This window comes from Phoenix dactylifera, chromosome 8, assembly GCF_009389715.1.
Source record: "Phoenix dactylifera cultivar Barhee BC4 chromosome 8, palm_55x_up_171113_PBpolish2nd_filt_p, whole genome shotgun sequence".
NCBI lineage: Eukaryota > Viridiplantae > Streptophyta > Magnoliopsida > Arecales > Arecaceae > Phoenix > Phoenix dactylifera.
The window spans coordinates 21,206,513-21,227,555 of record NC_052399.1 but is presented as its reverse complement, the minus strand read 5'-3'; the positions used below and the strand labels follow the sequence as shown (position 1 = coordinate 21,227,555).

Genomic DNA, 21,043 nt, shown 5'->3' with positions numbered 1-21,043 from the left:
CCTATAACCTATGTGGACTAGGAGACACTGCAGTACGGATCCATTGGGGCTGACCACGGACCAATCATGGTGTTTGTGATTAGATTTGAATATATTTGAACCCTTAGCCTGACGAGGACGTCAGGGCTTGAACGGGGAGAGTATGTGAGAATCCGTGCGAGCGTGTGTTTAGTCCCACATCAGTTATTCGCTGAGTAAATCTTGGGTACTTATACAAGATCAAGGAACTCAAATAATAACTTCCGGCTAGCCATTTTGGGTGAGATCCTAGGTCGTTACAGAGGCTCCTTCAAGGTGGATACTATCTACACCTAAGACGAGCCTCGCATAAGTAAGGCCTTTTCAAATAACTCTGAGCTCTGCTCTAGGGATATATGTATTTATATAGCACTCATAAATTTTTGAAAAAATAAATAACTAATTATCTTTGATTTTGTGCTCATGAAATTTAATTATCCAATTGATATTCGTATTTATATCCGTACTTCTATGATCCAATATGTATTTATAATTGCTTAAAACAAATATAGATACAAATTTTTTCATCCAACTAACATCCATATAAATATCCATATCCATTAAATAAAATAAATATGGATATAAATATATTGGTATCCAATCTTGTTTCAGCCCTAACCGAAGTATCCATATCCATCAAATAAAATAAATATGGATATAGATATACTAGTATCTAATCTTATTTCAGCCCTAACCGGAGTATCCATGTCCGTTAACCATTTTAATGAGATAAGTAACTATAACATTCAGATTTGATTACGAGACTCAAAGCAAATCTTTTTAAATTGAATCATGTAGCCATTGCAGGTCCAGAGCAATATCTTGTATAAATTTCGGGGAAGTGACAGACAAACCAATGACCATGTCAAGAGTATTTCAAGGTTGGCAAGGTCTCTTCCAAGAGCTCTTTATGCCTTCATCTAGGACTCTTGGTATTCTTATTCATGATCATCTAACATAATAGGTTTTAATCTTGTTATATTGATTGTTGTATATTATAAACTACTCATTATATCTTACCCATTTATCTTTATAATATCTTCCATGTTTATTCATTTGTTATTTTCTCCATTTCAAATATTGTTTTTTTAATAAGAGTGCTAGTGCACTCATATAAATGGCTGCATACTTATCATTGCATTTGTTCAACCATCTTAGACATTAGCATCCGTTCTTGCCCTACCAATGACTACAAGTCCCATAAACATCGTGTCCTTCTACTAGATTTGAATGAAAGAATGCTCAACATTATTAATTTTAGTCTAGAGGGAGATCACGTGCTAATAATTTCAAATAGAGTGCATTAGTTTTACATGCATTTACAAGTAGCACTTTGTCAATTTTCAAATTATTCATAGCACCACCATTCTTTTTCAAAAATTTTAATAATTTTATTTTTTTGGTACAATGGCTGCTCACACTGCGATCGCATGAGCACAACCAGCTGCATCACTATCAGAAATCCAATAATTTTGAAACTCAGCCACCACAACATTTAATTCTGCACCAACTTCAAAGTTCACATCCTCAATCACTGCCCAAACATTATATATTATGGATCAAATAATAAGTTATTACTCAATAATTTAGCAAATTTCTTTAATATAATCAATTATATTTTTCATATTTTCCTTTCCCTACATCCTCTCTCGTATATGTATTTGCACGTGCAACTCTCACGTGCACTCTCTCTGTATGGAAACTTGGATAGCGTGTAGGTATATTTTTATTAATAGATTATTATTTTTTTATACATCCTTTTCGTTTATGGAATCACGATTTGACGGCAACCCACTTTCCTTTTCCCACATTCCTCCGGATTCGTCGCCTTGAATTTTTTCCCCTTCGTTGTTTCCTATTCAGCGGTGGTCGCGCATCGGGATTTCAAAATGATAAGCCCTAGAGATTCTAGGCTTCCGCCTTCCGCTGCCGTCCCTCGCTCGGTCCCATGGGTTCCGATGCCAATATCGAGCGGGTCCTGTGGACGGAGGAGGAGATTTCCGGCCGCGTCGCCGAGCTCGCCTCGCAGATCTCCGACGACTTCAGGGGGTCCCCGGTCCCTGTAGTCGTCGTCGGGGTCGCCACGGGGGCCTTCCTCTTCATCGCCGACATCGTGAGGAAGATTACTTTGCCCGTCGCTGTCGACTTCATCCGGGCCGAGTCGTATGGGTCGGGGACGGAGTCCAGTGGCGTTCCCAGGATCTCCAGCGACCTCAAGATCGATATCGGCGGCAAACACGTGATTTTGGTATGATCCCTTGGTGTAGATCCCTGGAGTCTTTCTTGTTCTGTTTCGCTTGATGTCATCAGTTCATCATATCAATGAATGATCAACAAAATATGACTACTTTACTTACAGAACCAGAAAGGTAGCTCCTTTCAATTATAGAACTGCTAGATGAACAATTTATCCGTGTTTTAGCAGGTGCACTGCCACAAGTTTGAAATTGTCATAGTATATCTCTAATTAATACTTGGAAAACACACGGTATAGAGGAAAGAGCAGGAATTAATACTGGGTTAGTGTAGGAACTTCAAGATACAAAGACTATCCAGGTAGATAGAAGGGAGGATTCCCTTTTTGGGATGAAAGAAAGACATGATTGAGGATAGCTGGTTATGGAGCTGATTGAGGATCAATGGATCAATCAGAGTAAGGGATTTTCACGAGTTCAGATGCAAAGTTTTAAAACTCTGTGTTGCAAAAAATCATAAAACATGCCCGATCACTTTATCTTGTTGGGCTGAAATGCAAGTTTATGATGGCTGGAGCATCATTAAATTCTGTGAATTCGTTCGGGTTTGTATACGGTAGGTGAGTTTGTTAATTATCAGCTCATAGGTTCATGATCTAGGTCTTAAATCGTTTTCAAATCCCCATATATTACCGAGACAAGATGAGCCAAGATCTGGTTTTTGTCCGAGACTATAACAACAAGTGGGAAAATAGGCAATTGAGGTTTTTCAAATATTTTAGGACCAAGATATCTAAATCCTAGCCAACAGGATAAATCCAAGATTACCATCTACACCTGAACATTGATTACAAAAGTTAGTAGCTTAAAAAATTATTTAAGGAAGTAAAGAAATGATTGGAAAATATTTGCAGATATCTAAGATTTTATCAATTTATATTGACCAATATTTTTGTATATTTGTATTGGGGAGTTCTTGATACTGGAATAAACCAAGATCTTGGCTGAGATGAAGGCCTTGCTTGTGGTGGTATAATTATCAAATCCTATATTGATGTTGTTGAGGCCAAACCACATCATTGGAGTTGCATTTCTTTATACAAAGAAGAGTGGTGGTACTGAGATTGTTCGCTTATTTCAATTTATCTCTCTATCTTTCTATCTATTATATCATATACCATATATTATATATTATATACTACATTATATATATTATAGAAATTCCCAGAGTTGATCATGCGAAGATGGACTCCAAAAGTCTAGCCCCTATATAATTCCTATGGGTGGAGGTCTTATCTTAGAAAAAAATAAATACCTCATGGGCCTATGTAGCTTAAGAGAGTGAGAGGGAGGGCTTCCATGCACAATAACTCCTTTTCTTCTTCCGTCACTCTCTCTCCCCTTTTTTCCATGAAAAACATGTTCATATCACGTGCACAATAATGGTGTAATTAATGGTTAATTATGTTCCTTGAAGATGTACTCCAATTTTTCTCTAGATGGTCCTGCAAGCACAAAAATCTAATTCAATTATTCCTTCATCCAAGAAAGGAGAACATCAAAGGATATGGAAGTAAATCTAATTCAATTATTCCTTCATATAAGAAAGGAGAAAATCAAATGATATGGAAGTAAAGTTTGTACATTTGAGTTTCATCAAAGAAACAATTCTTGTATGTCACCATACTGATTTCAGGTAGGACCTAACTGAGTGGAAGAAGTAGATCACCTACCTAACTATCAAAGAGTAGTCAAAGGTTAAAATGCTTTCTGGAAAAAAAAGGACGATTTCATTGTGCTAATCGACAGAATGATTCAATCAATAAAATTGTTCTAATTTTAGAGTAATAGGATGGTATTTGTTGTGGGATGGGGTTCCCAGTTTAGTCCCACATCGGATAATCAGCGGAAAGGTCTGTGCCTTAAATGGGGGGTGCAAACACCTCTTCTCACCGAGGGCCCTTTTGTAGGACAAAACCGTGAGGGTAGGGGTAGTACCTCCGCGGACCCCCGCGCTGGCAGGGCTCGGGACTGTCATTGGGCCACGGCCCTGGGCGACCTCCCGCAGACCCGAAGCGGCAATCCCAGAGCGGACAATACCTCGGGGAGGACGCGGATGCTTTCCCTGCTCGTCCGGTGTGCGGGCTGGTGTCGGGGTTCCGACCCCACATCAGATGGCGCTAGAAGGAGGGCCCCGGCCACGCACAGACCTTCCCGCTCGGGGGGCTGTGTTGTGGGATGGGGTTCCCAGTTTAGTCCCACATCGGATAATCAGCGAAAAGGTCTGTGCCTTAAATGGGGGTGCAAACACCTCTTCTCACCGAGGGCCCTTTTGTAGGACAAAACCGTAAGGGTAGGGGTAGTACCTCCGCGGACCCCCGCGCCGGCAGGGCTCGGGACTGTCATTGGGCCACGGCCCTGGGCGACCTCCCGCAGACCCGAAGCGGCAATCCCAGAGCGGACAATACCTCGGGGAGGACGCGGATGCTTTCCCTGCTCGTCCGGTGTGCGGGCTGGTGTCGGGGTTCCGACCCCACATCAGTATTGAATACAAAATGAATACTTGAGTTTGCCGTAGCAATTTGATGGAGGTGTCTATTGTTTAGTTAATTGATATTATTGCTTAGGAAAACTTGCATAGAGAAATTAGAATTTTTCATAGTGATGTTAAAAGATGCCTTACTTTAAGTGACAACTACTTCTATTGCTTCATCCTTAAGTTCAGATTAACTGCACATTATAAAAATTAAGTTTCAAAGCTTTGGCAATTAGTTTGTTGTATTCAAGATGGGTGACAGAAATAGCCTTTATTTCCTTAACAGATGCTAAATGTGTGCTAGCATTGAACAAGTGGTTACATGCTGTCATGATTTTCTAGCCTGCTAAACTGATAGATAAGCTGAGAATTTTCCAACGGTAAAAATACTTGTCATGTGGTTATTGTCCTTGATCGGGTAATTTGAAATTTGAAGCAGCCAACATTTTTTATGATACCATGATGGGTAAAATTTGGCTGTTAGACAAATTGAATATTTTTTGTAGCAGCTGTTTCCATCCTTCAAGAATTTTAAATTTTTTAAATTTTTATATATCTATCCTATTAATTCCATTATGCCATTGGCAGTTGCACTCATGCCATGTGCATACCATCGTAACTCTGAGGTGGTTATTTTATTTATCTATTATACCATGATTTTCCTTTTCCCTGATCAGATAACAAGTGCTTTAATGACTTGGTTTGCTGTATAATTAATATTTGTTTTTGTAGGTTGAGGACATTGTAGACACAGGAAATACCCTATCCTCTCTTATTTCACACCTGGAAACAAAAGGAGCATCTTCTGTATCTGTTTGCACTTTGCTGGATAAACCTGCAAGAAGGCAAGTTCATTTTAAGCTAGTGGGAGAGGGAAAATTTTATCGAGGTTTTGAGGTAAGAAGTTGCTATATGCATCTGCCAAATTTTTTCTATGTTTACTTGCATGCATAGCTTGCAAATACTACTACTTTTCCCTTACCAAAAAGAAAAAAAACTACTACTTTTCTAAGGTTTCACTTTAATGCTCATCTTAATTTGAATTTTCCTGAAAATGATGGATTCTCCTTGTCTTTCCTCTTGCAGTGCCCAGATTATTTTGTCGTTGGCTATGGCATGGATTATGATGAACTTTACAGAAACCTGCCTTATGTTGGTGTCCTTAGACCAGAAGTGTACAAATGAAGCTTTGATGTATCCAGGGAACATGACTAATGTGTTTAATTTTTGAGGAAACACTAGGTTGGATCTGTAACTTATGCATCACTATAGCACGGAATGTATACGACTGCGAATAACTGCAATAAACCATTTATTTCGTGAAGTTCCAGAACCTGTGGCTTGGTTTATTACTTGTGGCAGTTTTGTTTTCCTCATTTATCTGCTTATCAACTGTAATAGTTATTATAAACTATTGATTTGTTTACTGGTTATTGTGGTTTTTGTTGCTTCTTGTATAAGCGGATAGGCGTCAAAAGAAATTCACCTTCCCTTGCATGGGTCCGCCGATGGACCGGGCAACTGTAACTTCGAGATCTGTTTAACCTAATGAATCAGATAGTTCGAAGAGCTATGTAGGCGCGATCCCACATATAATGCTGTGAGAAAGACACGAAAGTCACAACCCGATCCCTTCTGTGCCTAGAAAAGGAGCAGTGAGTTATGATAGGCTAAAGTATACCAATCGAAATTGGATATTAATATATTTATATTCATATTTATTTTAAAATAAATACAAATTAAATATATAAATTAAAATATAAATTAAAAAAAATTAAATTTTATAACTATATAATTAAAAATTTTAGCACATAAATAATAAATTAAATCAATAATATATTAATATAATTATATATAATTTTTTTTAGTGTATCCTTCATCAATTTATCAAGCCTAAATCTGATGCAGCAAACTTTAGAAGCATCTAATGCAAACGTAACACAAAAACTTGGAATGATTCACCACCCCACTCATCCTCGTAAGAACAATGCAAGGTAAATGCAATGCGACGAAGGGCTCGTTTGGTTCGCGGGAAGCATTTTCCCTCCTAGGAATATGATTTCTGGGAAACAAATTCCTGGGAAGAGGATGCCTAGGAAAATACTTTTGGCATGTTTGGTTGACCATGGGAAAGTGACAAATTTCCAAAGTGCTTATGTTTGGTTGGCCATCCACTTTCCTAGGAAAGTTATGTATAATTTCTATTATGCTCTTAATAAAAATTAGGTTTTTAATGTCTCTTTAATGCTTCTTTAATGCTGAAGGGACTTTTTGGAAAAAAGTAAAAATGGAGTAATTCCTGCCTCATGGGAAAGTAACTTTCCCATGAGGAAATCATATTTCCATGAGAATTCAACTTTCCCTTCTCTCTCCTTTAAAAACTCCAACCAAACAAGAGACATTTCATTACTTTTCCAGCCCACACTTTTCCCCCCTTCAAACGAGCCCGTAGTTAATAAGTCTTTAAAATTAGGATTGGCAGGGGCCGCGCGAACGCGTACCCCCTCTTGCACAAATTATGACGTCCACTCTCCCACTTGGGGAGATGGTAGAACAGCGCTCCCTCTAAGTGCAATGAGGGCCGCTGCTCCAGGCCATGGGCCTTCTTGATCACCCATCGACCCCGTCCAGGTAAGTATGACCTCTTGTCACACAGCCATCTGATCTTATACTGGTGGTTGCCCTTCGTATTTCCACCATTCCCGATATGGGACTAAACTGGCCTCAAGCGCTGGACCTTTGGCGAGCCTGCATCGCATCCGTTGGCTTGGCCGTACAATCCCATGGTGATTGACGAACGATTAAATTATTTAAAAATTGATTTTTCCCGGTCAAATACTTGAAGAAGACATTCTTTCTTGAAATTCCATGATGGCTTCTACCATTGACAGAAGGCTGTTGGTGATTTGTGAGATAACTAATGGAATGATCAAACATACAATAACGTAAACACATTGAAAAATAGAAAGATTATGTGACTCCTTGCATCACATGGTTACATGTGAGATTTAGGGAAACTTTCAATTGCAATTGGCCAATTGAGAATTCTTATTATATATTAGTAAGAGGTAAATACAATAAATATATTGTTTGTAGAATATATATTATAGATCCAGTAATGAAGTAGAACTAGCATCCACCATGTAATAGCAGAGGGAAATTTCAGAACTTGGCTTCAACTTATGCCATGTTTGCGAGGTGATCCACAACTTGATTACCTTCCCTTGGAGTATGAATGGCTTAAACTATATTGAATGGCAAACTCCTAATCTTCATTAGATACCCATGAATGAAGTTGCCGTGCCTATCAATCCAAGAGATTACAATAGAAGAATCCTTCTTAATAATAATCTTAGGAATCTTGAGGAACGTCACTCCCTCTTAAGCAAAATGTAGTTCGATCACATAGATTAACTTCTCACATGCAAGGGCAGCTCCAAGAGCAAGTATGACCCGAGTAGTCATGAATGACATCTGAAATACAACCATTATGATCCTGTAAAATAATTGCATTACAAAAATACCCTAAGTTTCTTACAATCTAGGATAAGATCATCAAAATGCGGTGTTGGAATAAAATAAAATAAGCTAAAAGAAATTTTAATCAAGTCTAGTTCATTTAGTAACTAAAAAAAAAAGAAACTAGTATTGCTCCTCTAATTACAATGAAGATAGGGCAAGTAAGCGACAAACTTGCTCCTGAATTGGCTTAAGTTTTGTCCGCCCAATTGAGAAATGAGATCGACACAAATTAGCTAGAAAATAAAAATATAAAAATAAATTATATATTATATTATTTTAATTATTATTATATATAATAGATAATTGTTTAATTCATATAAGAATGGCGTGTATTCCTACCGTATAATTAAAATATAACAATGAAATAAAAGTCTTAAATGATATTAAATTTTTACTATATCTTTCAAACAAACTGTTAGCATGCTGCTCAAGCTTGGGCCGAAATTAACACCACGCCGCGGTAGCAAACTTGGAATACCGTATACCGGATAGCATAGCACCCTTACATATGAATATCCAACAATCCACGCCCTCCCTGGATTCAAGAACCCCACCCCATCCAACCGGCGGGTCTCGGTGACAGCAGCTATGGCCGGCGGCGGAGGGACCGGAAGAGCCCTCCTCTCCCTCTCCTTCTCCTCCTCCTCCGTCCTCTTCTCCTCCGCCCGAGCCCGCCCCTCGCTGCCTAGGGTTTATCTACGGTCTAATCGGACCCGCTGCCTCTCCACCGGGCCCGCCGCCGAGGCCGAGCAGGACACGCAGTCCCTCCGGAAATCCCTCCTCCTAGAGCGCCTTCGGGTCAGGCACCTCAAAGACACTGCCAAGAGAACGCCCTCTTCCCCTGCTTCCCTGGCTCCTGTTACCGCACCCGTCGAGAAGAAGAAGGAAAAGAAGAGCGTGATGGCTTCAAGCTTCGAGGAGCTGGGTCTCGGCGAGGAGGTGATGAGGGCCGCCAAGGAGATGGGGATCTCGGTGCCAACGGAGATCCAGTGCATCGGGGTGCCGGCGGTGCTCGAGGGGAGGAGCGTTGTCTTGGGCTCTCACACAGGGTCCGGGAAGACCCTGGCTTATATGCTGCCTATTGTTCAGGTCTTCCTGACCCGTCTATCTTTTTTTTATTTACGGATTTTGAGTTTCAGCCAAGTTAACATGCATGAGTTTCTTGAACTTTTTTTTTACCTCGACGTGTCTGATAAAAGAATTAATCTTGCTGTGGTTTAATTAGTATAATCATCAGAGAAATCCATTTCTTGGCTCTTGTTTCCGTTATACTTACAATTTTTGATTTGGGGGTTTCACATGTTGAGTTCTTGTTTCAAGTCCGCCATTGATTTGTTTGATAAAATAGTATCTTGCTGTTGTTTAAGAGGTCTTTGTGTCTCTGAGCATTCATTTATAATCTTTGATGATCCTTACTTTAAAGGATTGATAAGACTATTCTCTTTTTGTTCGTACCATGAGATTAGCATGTTTTCTTTCTGATACAAAGGCCACAACCTATTTGATAACCCCAATGTTCATTGGAAGTTTAAAGAGTTTTAGAAAACAATTCTTGTATTAGATATTTCACGGGTAATTTATCTGATGCAGAGCTGTTATTATTATTATTTTACATCCTCTTTAGGACATATTTTGGCTAACATGCTGCATATTTAAATTCTGTATACCAGAATAGAACTGCTTTCACGTTTTGTGGGCCACATATTTGGTTGGATTAATCTGAAAAATACTTAAATTGAGCTAACTGTTCTGCAGCTAATGAGGCGTGATGAAGCCTTGTCAGGCATGCTGATGAAACCGAGGCGTCCTAGAGCAGTTGTGCTTTGTCCCACAAGGGAGCTATGTGAGCAGGTTGGGAATGCTTTTCAAAGTTTGTGCCTCAATATATAATAGACTATGCACTGGAAAGGAATAAACTATGGGGTAAAATTGCAGGTCTTCCATGTTGCGAAGTCTATAGGTCACCATGCACGATTTCGGTCGACCATGATAAGCGGAGGTGGCCGTTTAAGACCTCAAGAAGATTCACTAAATACTCCAATTGATATGGTTGTTGGGACCCCTGGAAGGGTTCTGCAGCATATTGAGGATGGGAACATGGTTTATGGGGATATCAAGTACTTGGTGGGTTATATTTACGACTCATAACAACTCCTTTGATTTTTTATCTTGGAACTGGTGTGCAATCTAAATATGTTTTCATGAATGCTGTTGACTAGTAAGTGGAATTGGCATTATGCATGCAGGTTTTGGATGAGGCAGATACGATGTTTGATCGAGGTTTTGGTCCTGACATTCGCAAGTTTCTTGGTCCATTAAAGAACCGTGCAGCAAAACCTGGTGACCATGGATTTCAAACTGTTTTGGTTGCTGCAACCATGACGAAGGTTATTCCAAATTTTAGTTGAAACCTAACACTCTTCCTTGCATATTTCTAAAACCAAGGGCTATTTATTGTAGTCATATGCTTCTGCCTTTTGTGTGATTCCATCATATTCATTTGAAAGCCTCTGATCACTCTAGGGTGTTTGTTATGGCACAATGATGTTATATTCTCAGCCCATGGCTTGTCATAAAAAGTTAGCAGTCAGCTAATGAAACTGATTCCGCACCCCCCCCCCCCCTTCTCTAATTCACATTCTTCTTTTTAACTGGGATCCTTGACCTGTCAATGCGTTGCAGGCAGTGCAAAAACTGATTGATGAGGAATTTCAAGGAATAATCCATTTGCATACATCCACTTTGCACAAGAAAGTTGCATCTGCAAGGCATGATTTTATCAAACTTTCTGGTGTTGAAAACAAGCTGGACGCTCTTCTGCAGGTCAGACTTTCAGACAATTTAATGTGCTTTTATTTTTATTAACATACTTGTGAATTGGTAATCTTGTCCATATACAAACATGTGGATGGTTGAACATAGTACCTCTTAAATTCAGCTAAGTTATATTATTGAGATCAACATGCCTAGTTTTGCTAATTCTTCTGATTTATGAATTTGGACATATCTAGGAATTTGTCGGTGCCACTTAACTCCATACAAAGGATGCAATCATGTTAATTACCATGTTGTCTTACCATATATAATATGTGCGAGATATATGCTATGCCTTAATGCCCAACTTTTGCCATTGGTTGCTTGAAATATGAGCAGAGAAAATTATTTTGATCTTAAGAATTGGGATAAAGAATTAATAACTGTATTTAATAATTGTGCTCAATATTAAATTGATTATATTTTAAGGTCTTTAATCTAATTAATATATATCTCTAAAAATATATATGTGATTAATTGTAGCTGTATGTTGAACCGGGTATTATATCGCGTGTACCGACACCGTAAATAGGATGATATCGGTATGAGGTTCGGTTCCAAGATGGCAAACCTTGATATTACCTGTACTAAAAATTTTCTTAGTAGAAAGAATTATATTATGATTATTTATTGAAATACTCTCATTTTAGTTTTGATATACAAGACACAAAATAGTTACGAATATAATTATTAGCTTCTTACACAACTTGATAATTATCTCGTGTTGTTTACATATCAATTGCCTGCTGTTGTTTTTTACTTGTTACCTTTGTGCTTTATGCTCTTGTCAGATGATACGGGGACAATGTTACACATTTTCTTTTGGTGGAGATATTGGTGTTTTTGCTCCATGCGCGAAACTTAGTTTTCCAACCAAATTTTAGAGTTTTTCAGTATTTCACATGTAAATAATCTGTACAACTTTCTGCTGCATGTTACTTTTGGCGCGAAGATGTTTGTAGGCCCCCAATTTGTTTTTTTCATATGAGAATGAAAAGTTCTATCTAGATCTAATGTGCTGTTAGAAGTGTGGAAGGTTATTTTTAATTAAGAAAAAGGTTAATTAAGTATTGTCAACTTAAGAGAAGAAACATGATTATTTGTATTGTTGAGAATTGAATAAACATAAAGTTATGCATCTAGCTCTCTTGATACGCTGTCTATCTTTGTGTTTCCTTCTACTTTTGGTGCCCTCTTTGGGATATGACTTTAAAAGATGAAGGTTAGATGAAGTTTTACTAATGTTGCCTTTACAACATTTTTATCAAGAAAGAGACCTTATCTTACTAAAGGATTCCCAACACAAGACAATTGTACCTAAGCATTCGGGATTGGGTTGGCTCTAAGCTGCATATTGAAGGCCAAAAATGCTGGCTTGAACCTGACATGGATCGGCTCCTACAGCCCAAACCTCAGACCAATTCAGCTTAATCTGGATCATTCGAGGGCGAGTGCAGTGGCCATGTCAGGGAGGCATGCAAAGGGAAGGAAAGAGATGGCCAGTGGACGAAGGAGGTGGGTGAAGCGAGATGGAGAGAGAGATAGAGTGACGGGAACTTGATGAGATCTTCAATATAACAGAAGAGGAGGGAGGAGGCAAGAGGTTGTGGTGAGGTGGACGGAGTGAGAGGAAGGGGATTAGGAACGAGATGGATTGGGAAAGCGAAAGGCAGCTTTTTGTTATGTATAATTTCAAGATGGGCCTATATAATTTGGACCAGCCTAGGCCTGAGGGGAATTTCCATTGGCTCAAAATTCCTAGCCAATGCTCGGGCCCCCAGGCCCGCCCAAATCAGGCTGTGCTGGGATGGGTTTGGCAGGTTGGGCTGAAAATGCTTAAGTCTGATGATAATATTGGGATGGAGTATTTTAGAGAAATGTGGTTTTCTAATGCAAATATCTTTATTAATCTGCTAATAATGCCTTAATATTTTGACATTGTCTTTTGCAAGATTTTTGAACTTGGAGATTGTGACTTTGTAGGATCCTTGGCATTAAAGGTCTGAATAGAAGAGGGAAAGAATTGAAAACTAGGAAGACATGTATCTAATAACTAGAAACTAGTTTTAGTTATTATTCAAGTTTGAAATTCACGCTTTCATACGAAGCTTACAAGCCACCCAATTTTCAAAAACTTATGTAGTTTTTCCTGCCCACGAAGTCCATAATCATACTTTAATATTAGGACTACACTAAACTATAGATGCTAGCCAAAAATTTAGAACATAATATTCAAAATATTCAAGTTATGCTTATAGCAAGGGTTGATTAATGATACCCTTGCTGGTACTATACAATATCATACCGACACCTCGTACATTGCTTGGTGCCGGCACAACAAAATTGAGATGATGTACTACTTGTTGACATGGACTAGGAGCATCCCAGTACTTGTGCCTAACTAGTATTGCATGGTATTGCTTGTACAGACTGATACACTTTGGTACTCAAATTCTAGGCTTATAATGTATCTATATTTGGTTCCTTAATTCTAGTCCATCTGCAATCCTTGCATTTGGTGTCGACCATTTTTTGCATTGACGATGAATGCTTAAATATCAGAAAGTATGGCGCTTTCCAACATGCAAACTTTCTGAAAATAATGTGTCATGAGTCATGGCAGGTTCTTGAGCCAAGTCTGGCAAAGGGAAATAGGGTGATGGTGTTCTGCAATACACTGAATTCAAGTCGTGCCGTGGATCATTTTCTAACTGAAAACCAGATATTCACGGTAAATTACCATGGGGAGGTGCCAGCAGAGGAAAGGTTAGTTGATTGGTTCTGGTTACTGTATATTACTGTGGTGCAGTTTGCTGGTAGTTGAAAAGGAATTGTGACTTTATATTGAACATTAAATTATCAATACTGGTCGTACACTGCTAATAAATGATTCCATTCGTAAGCCCATTTATTCAAAGTTTGTTTTCATTATTTAGCTGTGCACAAAGGTAATCTTTGGTAGATACATGTGACATCTTGGAAAAATGCTTATGTTGCCCCATGGTAATGCCAGATTTCAGTTCCAGTTCAAGTTGCTGAGTGATACTACTTGATATTACATTTTTTTTGATCAATCTCAATCTTCCAATAGCTATTGCTAATTAGTTTGATGATGCAATTCATATTACTGACAGAGTGCATGCCCATGACATCTCTGGAGCAAGGATTTAGGTCCCATTGAAATGGGACGATATCCTTGGTGCCGTGCCTTCCGATAAGAAAACATGACTGAGATGGGTATGGGACAGTGGTTCTCTCTCCTGACTGTCCCGGCCCATCTCACTTGTCTTAGTTGCGCTTGCATTTGGGATGGTTGGGACAAAAACGGTTTTTTTTTTTTTTTTTTTAAGTTTTGTTCTTGTTGTTACTTAGGGGTGGATCTAAAGGGGTTGGTGGGGACCATGGCTCTCCAAGTATTGGGAAAAGTACCTTAATAATCTGCCTTTCGCAAGTATATTTTCCAAAATTCCTATTTACTTGGAATCTGGAATCCCCCCCACGCCCCAACACACACTCATCTTTTTTCCCAAAATACCAACGGCTTATCCTGCTTTCCTAAATTTCTGCATTCTTTTTCCCAAAATACCAACCGGCTTATCCTGCTTTCCTAAATTTCTGCATTCTTTTTCCCAAAATACCAACCGGCTTATCCCACTTTCCTAAATTTTCGCATCTCAAAATTTTCATGCGATATTTTGAATTTCTAAATAAGATAATGCTCTAGGTTTTTCTCAAAATTTTTTGTGAGAATCCAAATAAAAGTTTTATAAAAAATCGACTAAATTAGGATCACCAACCAACACCTTAATTGGAGGATTTATCCACATGTGAGTAAAGGGTGGATTTGGAAATATACTAATTGCTTACAATGTTAATTATGAGAAGGCCACAACCATCATGGCTCCACAATCTACCTCTGTAGAGCTACACAACTTTTTCTCTCATTTTTTTTATAGTCCAGCGACTCCTAGCATCAACTTGGCTTTGTCCCTCTTATCCTCTAATCTGTTTATATCTTTTCTACTACATCAATCCGATAGATAGAACATAATTTTATCACTCAAAGCAAGTTATTCCTTTCTCTTTTGTTTACTATTTCTTTTATTATTAAATTACACACACACATATCTTTCAAAGAAAATATGCAACTACACAATCTATTGGTTGTTGTCTATTGCTATTTTTCATTTTGAATTTGTCGAATATAACTTTCAAGTCTTGATTAAATCCTTTTAATACTTTTATCCCTGTTATCAATGAAGTGATAAGGTTATTTGTGTATTTCAAGATCTGGGAACAATTATTTGGAAGTATAACCATTTAGATTCGAAAGAAGAAAATTGATTCATTTGTAAAAATATGTATGTCATATATAATATACTGTATTATTAGCTAGGAGTCTAATTTTCTTTGTGTTTGATGAAACAATACCAAATAATTGTTTATTATTTTATAAAATTGAAATATTATTGATATATGTATTATGTCCTCCCACCCCCCAAAATCCCTGTTACTACTAACTATTTTGAACCATCCGACCGTATTGTCTTGTTGTCTCAGTACCATTACTGTTCCAGGAGCAAACCAAGACAGGGCCCAGTACCAAGATTTAAACCCTTATTTTGGAGTGATTTCTTGCATGGAACTTCATATCTATTGTCTGGACTATCATCAATGAATGATAACTAAAGATTTAGTGATAAACCTGAATTATTTAAGTTAAAAAAAAGAGAGTGATTTCTGCCTTAGCTAAAAAGGAATGTTATAAAGTTAAAAATATAGAATAAATTTATTGAATATTTATGGAACCTTCAAAACATTAAGTGCACATGTACTTAAAGTAAGGAAATAAGTTTAGAAAAAATGCACAATTTAGACTGATACATAGGATTTTCATTTAACAGGAAGAGAAGATATATTCAGATGCAAACGTGAATTATTTAAGTAGCCAACAATGTTGATGCAGGACAGGGCCTAAATGGGCTATTTATATGTAACCCTAAATAGGTATCAAGCTATAGAATACTTACGACACAAATAAATGAAATAAAAGCCAGCTATATGCACATTGTGGAGGGGAAGTGATTGACAGACAAGTTGTTGCTGCATGTAACCTAGTGTCCTTAATAGCTTGCCTTGTTAGACTTCCTAACTGGCAGTTATATCAGCATCAGTGGTTTAAAGGATCACTTGAGCATTCACACTTTCACTTGGCGACTTCCTAAAGGATGTGCACTTCTGCGTTCATCACTTGCCATATCTGTGATCTCTAATTGCTAATCATGCTTCATGTAGCTACAGTGAGAGTTTTCTTGGCTCACTTTTAGGTCTTCTTTAAAACCAAAAATCATTCAGATGCCTTTTATTTCATTTTGAGCTTGCACCAAGTATTTCCTTTTCATATTCTGTACTTGTGCACCATATCAGTATTTTTTTTTCAAAATTTATAAGTAATACTTGTTCCCTTTAATTTCTTTGCTAGTATACTACTTTTAGTCCTTTCCCTTCTCTGAACTCGCTGCGCATGTTATGATTGTTCCCTTCCTTCTTATGCTTAACTCCTGCTTGTGCGTCTATCATGATTTTTAAGTGCAGCAAGATCGTTCTATATAGAGAATAGCACACACACACACACACACACACACACACACACACACACACATATATATATAGATATGTCTATGATACTATGACAATATCCATATCAATTCTTTTATCTTTTTGCTGCAAGTTTGCCAAAAGATCATACCATAATGTCTATGATATGTTTTGTATGTGTAGTTGCATAGTTTTTTTTTTTTTTTAAGTATATAACTGGTGTAAAGTTTTCTTAAAATATTATGCTCATTATATTATTTAAAGAAGAGATATTCACTATATTACCTAAAGAGGACATTTTCACAATTGAGATTTTAAGGTATCAAAAATATTTATCAAGAAATATGTTTTTGATGCCAGAGTTGAAAACCTGAAAAAGTTTAAGAGTGAGGAAGGGGATTGCCCAACATTGGTGTGCACAGACTTGGCTGCAAGAGGACTTGATTTAGATGTCGACCATGTTATCATGTTCGACTTTCCACTGAATTCTGTGGGTGCTGCTTTTCTTCTTGACTCTTAGATCCACAATTTTTACTAGTTTTTACTCTCCTTAGCTTTGAGCTTGAATTATTCATTCTTATGTGATTCTAGATTGATTACCTCCATCGTACTGGAAGAACTGCTCGGATGGGTGCCAAAGGTCTGCTTATGTGAAATGTGTTTATCTATTTTTTCACATGCCATTAATTGCATTATACACTGAGCTAAACTATCTTTTTTTTTTTTTGCATATGAATGATACTTTGTTCAACTTTTGCAACTGTAGATATGATGTCAACAAATGTTCTTACTCTTTTTTTTGTTGATCTTCTGTTTCTGAAGTTCTGATTTAATGCCTTCACCGAATTCTCTTCTTCTTTCCTTCTCTCTTCATGAACTAGAGCTTAGATTTCTTGTTACTGATTTAGAAGTTTGATAAGTTGTCTTGATTTTCTTAGAGTGGAGATGTGGAAATCCTCAAGGAGGGGGAGGGGGGGGGGAGTGAAGAGAAAGCGATACTCTCAAATTTAACACCTGATTTTTAGTGATGTTTGTAGAGATACTCTCCAAGTAGAAAATACTGACATGTTCTAATGTTTGATTACTCAGTTCTATTGGTTTATGTTTTTGTATTAAATTTTTTGACTTGAATACCGTATCAAATATCAAATCCACACTGTGTGAATTTAAGGCTTGCATTAATGAACTTGACATTGGTGTTAAATTCACGAGCATTCCTGATATAGGCAACCTCTTAATGCTTTATTAGATATTTTCTGATTTTCTGCATCTTGTGTTATGCAATTTCTTTTTGATGTTTTCTATGAGTTTTGGTGTAGATTAACCAAAATGATTTTGTTTTGGATGGAGCATTTATTTCCTGGCTGACCTGAATTGGCTCGTAAACCACGATTTTTAAACTTTTTGATTGGCAACCATACCTTCATCTTTTGGAGGGACCTTGTTTTTCATCTTTTGGCTTATTAATTTATGTCAGTAATAAAAATCTAAGCAATACCATCGTGAATGGTCATCTCAACTTACACGTATGATGAGGTTGATGGGGTACAAAAAAATGGAAGTAAAAGAAATTATGTATCAATGTTTCCTCTTTGTTTAATTGGATGGGCCACCATTGCAGAGATGTGCTTCTGCATGTAGTTGTTGTGATTGTTATATTTATTTTTTTAGCCATTTCTGTAGTTTTTCAGCTCTTGTGCTGACATGTTCTTGAAACAGAGATGATAGTTAACAGGATTATGTTGACATTATCTTTTTATATTATCCTTCTCTACGATTCCGCTGTGTATTCTTATTGTTTTACAAATTTCCTCATGCAGGCAAAGTAACAAGCCTTGTTGCAAAGAAAGATCTTCCTTTAGCAACTCGAATTGAAGAAGCCATCAAGAAAAATGAGAGCCTGGAATCTCTTAATGTAAACAATGTCAGAAGGGATGCCGCCAAGTCAATACCGGTGGATCGAAAGGGAAAGAACTCTAGCATTATAAAAGCTGCAAACAAGAAGAGCAAAGTTGGGAGAAAAGCAACCATAACAGGTAAAAGATCAGCACCCACTAAGGCAAGAAAGAGTGCTGCACTTAAAAGGCCAATAAAATCTCTTGCTACTAGTGGTGGAAAGAGAGAATCCTTAAAGGGTAAAAACTCTCAAACTGCGAAGGCTGCTGCTGCGAAGCTCAGCATTGTTGGATTCAGGGGGCGCAGTTCCTCTAGAAAAAAGGAATCACTAAGACCAAGTTGATGTATCATGGGTGACGCATTTAGGAATGTACCCACTGTAAATGCTGCATACCGGAGCTTCTTGGACGAGTGTTTTTTCCCCACCCTTGAGAAAATCGTATTCATGTAAGATCCAAACTCAGGACACGGACCCTGAGAGATTGAAACTTAGAACTTTCCTTTCTCTTGCCTCCTGCTTACTCTCCCCCCCATCTCAGGCTCAACGAAGGATGGTGGAGGGCTTATGGCATGGTCCTTTGGGCTTCATCACCCAGGTTGTAGAATTTTGCCTATTTCATATCCTTCCTTTTAAAAAAAATCATTTATTTTTGTAAGTTCTAGTTAAATTTGTAATCTTGCCTATTTCATTGATATAATTGATCACCGTGGCTTTGGTTTTGGTTTCTGTCAAGAAATTTCAATCACTGAAGAAGGTTCTAAAATATTTTTGGTTTTATTATTATTATTATTATTACTCTTAATTTTTTGGGGTGGGGTACGTAAGGAGTTTGTTTTATATCATAAAAAACTATGGGACGCGCTGTAGAGCTCATGCATGGCTCGTGCAACGTCCAACGGGCCGCTGTACTAGAGCCTTACCAGATCAATCGAACTATAGAAGAAATCCCTACGACAGAAACTGGACAGACAGGAGGCCTCAACATACCGGATTGAGAGTTGTGAAATCAAGATTTTTCTTAAATAAAAAACGACCCTACATTCTGGATTCAGTGTGAAAAATCAACACTTTTAGTGTATAGGACCCTTCAGCCTTCCTCGTTCTTTTCTTTCTTTTCTTTCTTTTTTGCCTTTTTTTAAAAAAGTTTTTAGGTTAATGCCGACCGGTGGCGAAACCTTTGGTCTCTTGGTTTGTTTGGAAATTTCAATAATTCAAATGTAACCAGTATTAATTACGATCAGGTTTCAGTGTTGAATTCTTCCAATACATTTCAGTCAGTTGCAAGCGGTGGTTATTTGTTTTGGTTTTTGCTATGTCAAGATCCTTATGAGTTCAGCGTTGGAATTTTTGGGTAAATGAATAGATATTTTCATTATTGAATGAAGATCTATAAGGTATCATTTGTCACTTCGAGGCTTTCCGTTTCCATCCTTCCCCTCCGTTTCTATAAGGTATTAAAAAACGGCCGAAAAAGGCTACAGCGATGGCCTCTCATCACTGCCTCGTTCTCATTGGACCTAGTAGCTGGCGGAGAATGCCGACCGCACACCTGCGCGTTTGGTTCGCGGGAAAAAAAAAAGTGAGGTGGATAGAAAAATAAAAAAAATATTTTTTATTTGATTAGAATGTTTAAAAAAGAGATAGAAAAGTAGTATTTTTATGAAATTAAATTTTTAGATTTTATAAAAAAATTATGAAGAACATAAAAAAACTACTTTTTCACCAGTTAGAAATTAATTTTCTTTCCAAAAATATTTTCAAATTATTAAAATCTATGGATAAAGTTGTACTTTTTATTAAGAGTATAATAGGGCTTTTATGTAACTATTTTAGAAAAATAAATGCTCAATCAAATATAAATTATTCTGAATTTTTTTTTTTTGATCAACCAAACATGCCATTATACCATCTGCAAAAGAAGTTTCATTGATGACATTATACCCTCTGCAAAAGCAGAATCTGAACAACGGCTTGAGAGAGAGCGTTTGAATCTGAGTTCTTTTACAGAAAGAGACCCAAGCATTGTCACAATGCTTGGGTACTAGGACAGAAATGGGCAATTTCTTGTTTTTATTTGATGAGAGTAAGAAATCTGAGTTCTTATTTGAGTACTGACGGTACTAGGACAGATCGTTTTGACGAACTGGATGGTTGATTTTTGTAATCAAGATAATTTCTGGTTTTTGGGAAATGGAAAAGAAAAGTGTCTGTAATTTTCTTCTCACAAATGAAGACCAGAGTCAGAGATGAAATCCAATCTAACCATTCTCCTGTAGCCCAGTTAATGATTTTCTAATGTATGTTGTGGCGCTACATTAGTTTCATCCACCGCAAAATGAGAGCATAATTGAGAGCTTTAAACATGGCAATTGCACGCTCGAAGCACAAACTTGTTACGGAAAAGGACTTTCAATCATTTGAGAGCGTATGTTGCATGAGGATGGCCAGGAGCAACAAGGTTTC

General features: G+C 37.5%; 2 protein-coding genes and 1 non-coding gene across 3 annotated transcripts; 2 read left to right on the top strand and 1 right to left on the bottom strand.

The window, feature by feature from the left end:
* The first annotated feature begins 1,849 nt into the window (after positions 1 to 1,849).
* LOC103709766 (hypoxanthine-guanine phosphoribosyltransferase) lies at positions 1,850 to 6,082 on the top strand. Its single transcript, XM_008795265.4, has 3 exons — positions 1,850 to 2,266; positions 5,482 to 5,646; positions 5,836 to 6,082. Exons 1-3 carry the CDS (start codon positions 1,967 to 1,969, stop codon positions 5,932 to 5,934), a joined length of 564 nt encoding a protein of 187 aa, XP_008793487.1. The 5' UTR covers positions 1,850 to 1,966; the 3' UTR covers positions 5,935 to 6,082.
* Positions 6,083 to 7,227: 1,145 nt separating this feature from the next.
* Positions 7,228 to 7,388, bottom strand: LOC113462905. The gene has a single exon (XR_003386222.1). It is a non-coding gene; the product is annotated as a U1 spliceosomal RNA (small nuclear RNA).
* Positions 7,389 to 8,791: 1,403 nt separating this feature from the next.
* On the top strand, positions 8,792 to 19,306 carry LOC103709765 (DEAD-box ATP-dependent RNA helicase 39). The gene is made up of 9 exons (XM_008795264.4): positions 8,792 to 9,360; positions 10,027 to 10,122; positions 10,207 to 10,395; positions 10,518 to 10,658; positions 10,954 to 11,094; positions 13,709 to 13,851; positions 17,044 to 17,173; positions 17,275 to 17,323; positions 18,504 to 19,306. The coding sequence occupies exons 1-9, from the start codon at positions 8,860 to 8,862 to the stop codon at positions 18,920 to 18,922; spliced, it is 1,809 nt and encodes a 602-aa protein (XP_008793486.2). The 5' UTR covers positions 8,792 to 8,859; the 3' UTR covers positions 18,923 to 19,306.
* The last annotated feature ends 1,737 nt before the right edge of the window (positions 19,307 to 21,043 follow it).